Source organism: Sinocyclocheilus anshuiensis, unplaced genomic scaffold (assembly GCF_001515605.1).
Source record: "Sinocyclocheilus anshuiensis isolate Anshui unplaced genomic scaffold, SAMN03320099.WGS_v1.1 scaffold1280, whole genome shotgun sequence".
In the NCBI taxonomy this organism is placed as follows: domain Eukaryota; kingdom Metazoa; phylum Chordata; class Actinopteri; order Cypriniformes; family Cyprinidae; genus Sinocyclocheilus; species Sinocyclocheilus anshuiensis.
This window is the reverse complement of record NW_015546075.1, coordinates 38131-41574: the sequence shown is the minus strand read 5'-3', so window position 1 is coordinate 41574 and position 3444 is coordinate 38131. Positions and strand designations below refer to the sequence as shown.

General features: G+C 37.8%; 1 protein-coding gene across 3 annotated transcripts in view; it reads left to right on the top strand.

Moving 5' to 3' along the window:
- The first annotated feature begins 573 nt into the window (after positions 1-573).
- The window catches only part of LOC107699863 (disks large-associated protein 5-like), a 12962-nt gene continuing 10091 nt past the window's right edge, over positions 574-3444 (top strand). For all 3 annotated transcript variants that reach the window (XM_016501270.1, XM_016501271.1, XM_016501268.1), the window contains exons 1-6: positions 574-714; positions 1403-1623; positions 1696-1877; positions 1967-2023; positions 2654-2687; positions 2802-2882. In XM_016501270.1, the coding sequence (XP_016356756.1) occupies positions 1404-1623; positions 1696-1877; positions 1967-2023; positions 2654-2687; positions 2802-2882 (574 nt within the window). In that variant the 5' untranslated portion in view covers positions 574-714; position 1403. The remainder of the gene's footprint in view (positions 715-1402; positions 1624-1695; positions 1878-1966; positions 2024-2653; positions 2688-2801; positions 2883-3444) is intronic.

Here is a 3444-nt window from a genome sequence, read left to right as displayed (position 1 = left end):
CAAGAGTTTAAAAGCCAGAAAGTATGATTATATCCGCTGGACATCTGGTCAGGGTGATCCACCTTGACTTTTATCCTTAGCAAGAGGCTTCTGAACACAATCATTCAAAATATTAACGAACAGAGCAGCATGTAGCATATGTGATTTATTTATTTAATTTTGGAATGTAACGGATTCATTTGTTTGTAGTTTTGCCAAAAATAGAATTTAATTTATAATTATTTACATAATTTAAAATGCCCTAGACAGCTGGTGGATCATGTAATAACATCTATAGGTGGCCGCTGCGCAGACCGATCGGTGTTTGACATTAAAGTACCGCGAGAGCGATTCGAGAGTATATGCTCTTGAATATGCTGTGGAATCGCTCTCGCGGTACTTTAATGTCATACACCGATCGGTCTGCGCAGCGGCGCTTCGAGTCGCACACACCCATAACAGTATGCAGCAACGTCACGTGACCATCAGTGCTAGGGATTTGAAAGTGGGCGATGTATAACGCGTCATCTGAATTTAACTAATCAACGGAGGTTTCTGTGTAGCAGAGCGGCCAATCAGAAGAGATGTATTCACTTTTCAAAACCTGCCCGCCATCTTGCATGCCGTTCGCGTTGATGGGCAGATAGACGTTTGTTTACTGAATATAAATAATACGAATCCATTTGTGTCTGGATATAGTATTTTTTGATTCACGTAACCCACCTTAATATAAAGGTAAGAAATATCTCTTACTATTTCGATCAGACGGATAACAAATAAACTTACTGTGTTAAACTGTGACCTATAAAATGTCATTGTGTACGACTTGTGTAAGACGTCAGTTAAAGCGTCTGCTTTGGTATAGTAACCATAATGTGATAATGTGTTGCTATGTTGATTCAGGCAAGATGAAATTTGAATTAAATGATACAAATGTAATATAAATAGCACACATCACTTTATAAAGGATTCGGTTAGGAATTTACTTTTTACAAGTGATATCAACAAAATGACAACTCGTGTTTGTTTCTTACATACATCTCTGCTGCTTTAATTTTTGGTTGTATTTGTAGTTATTTGTTTGTTTAACTAAAACCAACACATTCTGTGACTGAACACAAAAAGTTAAGTTACAGTTACATTATCCATGTTCTTACCAGGTAAGCAAAAAAAAAAAAAAAACTATTAAGTTTGATTGGAAACACAGCCCTTGATGTAAAAAACACATGAAGATATGAAAGTGTTTAATCTCCCTTGTAAAAGCTGATAACCCTTACAGATAAGCTGTCCTAACTAAGCCAAATGTATATTATTATACAGAGTTATATTATTAAATTTTCTTTAAAAACAGACCTAAGACTATTTATAGATAAGCTGTAAACTCACTGCTTAATAATTATGTTCTTCTTGTACATTCTTGTAGGATGGACTCTCGCTTCGCTCACCTGTACAAGCGGGACAGCAGTGTGTCTATGATCCGGCTGAAGATGTCCAGACGCAGGTCTCAATCTCAGAAAGAGAACCGAGAGAAGATCCAGAACCTGCGCAGACACCTGGACCAGCTGCCAGAGATCGAGCTCTCAATGGATGCATCCAGCCTTATGGCCACCCAAGACAAAGCACCAAAAACAAAGACAGATAATGGTCAATATCATAGTTTTTTTTTTTTTTTTGGGATGGCCTTATTTATTAAGTAGTTGCAATTGTACTTAACAGATGTAAATGCTGCTGCTGAGGAGAGAAAGAAGATGCTCGCTCGTTACAAAGAAAACAAGATGTTGCAGAAGGAGAAGGAAAAGCGAGAGAAAGAGAAGAAAGGTGTGTTTAAGGTCGGCCTGTATAAGCCACAGCCGCTCGGGTATCTGCCTTCAAACACTACTGCACCAAGCAGAGGCAAGGTGAGTGATGAGAATAACCGTTAAGACGGATCAGTCTCAGACTTTAATGAAGCGTACCTAATTTCCCATCTCATTACCCATCATGACAGATCACAGAAACTAACCAGTCCACACGAGTGACCCGCTCAATGACGCAGAATCAAAAGGTATCATTTCAAAGCTGAAGTGTCTAATTTCTGCACCACTGCCATCATTAAAAATGAGAGAAATAATGTCCGTTTTCAAACATGTTTCCCCGAACATACCCCCATCTGCCATTGGTCAACAAGCAGGTAGACCCACCCCAAATTCACAACATTAGTTGAACCAAAAAACCCTGTCCAGCTGGTCAGGATGCTCAAGCAATGACCTACATAGAAAAAAAGCCCACTCATCAGCTTTTCTTTATGTATATCACCTTTCAAAAGTTTGGGGTCAGTACTTTTTTCAATACTTTTATTCAGCAAAGACTTTGTAATGTTACCAAAGTTCTTTTGAACTTTCTATTCATCAAAGAATCTTGGAAAAAAAGTATCACCGTTTCCACAAAAATATTACAACTGTAGCACAACTGTTTTACAATTTGATAAAAAACATTTATTAATTAATTTAAAAACATAAAAAAATAATTTACCAACCCCAAACTTTAGAACAGTAATATGTATTGTTTTGCCCTTATGGAAATAAATCTGTATATAAAGACTAAATATGTGCTATAATATTTGTTTTTTTATTTCTCTAGTCACGGTTTTAAATCATGTAAGCTTTGTTGTTTATGTACCTCTGTTATGTTACAGCCAGCAGTAGACAGACATGCTGTTCCAAAGAAAGGTTTGTTCTGCTTGTTTAACTTGTCAGGTTTTCATGTTACCAAATGCAAATCATACACATCAACAAACTGTGGTGCCTTCACGTTGTTGTTGAACACTCTTTGTGTTTGTACAGTTGACAATGTATTGACCACCAGAGCTTCAGCCAAGACTAACTCGAAAGCTGTGACTACCACCAAAACCAGAGCAGCTACAGGTAAATCTACTTACTTAATTTTAGGAAGATGTAAAAGATGTAGTTTGAGGTTAACATTTTCATGTGTTCAGTACTATTCAAAAGTTTGAGGTCGGTAAGATTTAAAAATTAAGCGTTAGCGTTAGTTCTGGCAGGTCACGTGAGTCAAACTTGCATCAGCTGATTCTCAGCTGATCACATCTACCTATAGGAATACGACACCTATCGCGGCATTCCTATATAAGCTCTATTCAGTATTATTCAGCTGCTTTTCAGCTTGCTCAGGAGCAAATTACCCTCCTCCATCCCCAGCTCCTCCTTTCGCCACAGTCAGGACTTGGCTTTCTGATATTCCTTGCTAATCAGACTCCTTTATCTTGAATAAAGTGTTACACTTAAATATCATTAAGTACATTAATGATATCTGCCTTGTTCTGTTCTGTTAACCCTAGGGGGGTTATTATTGCTGCTCTCCCTGCTCATTCATGACAGGCTGCATGGATGGGCAGGGAGGTTTTTGCCCAGAACAGAACCATACCGACAAACCAAACTTTAGGCTAAGTATCTATCATTTTGACGATAG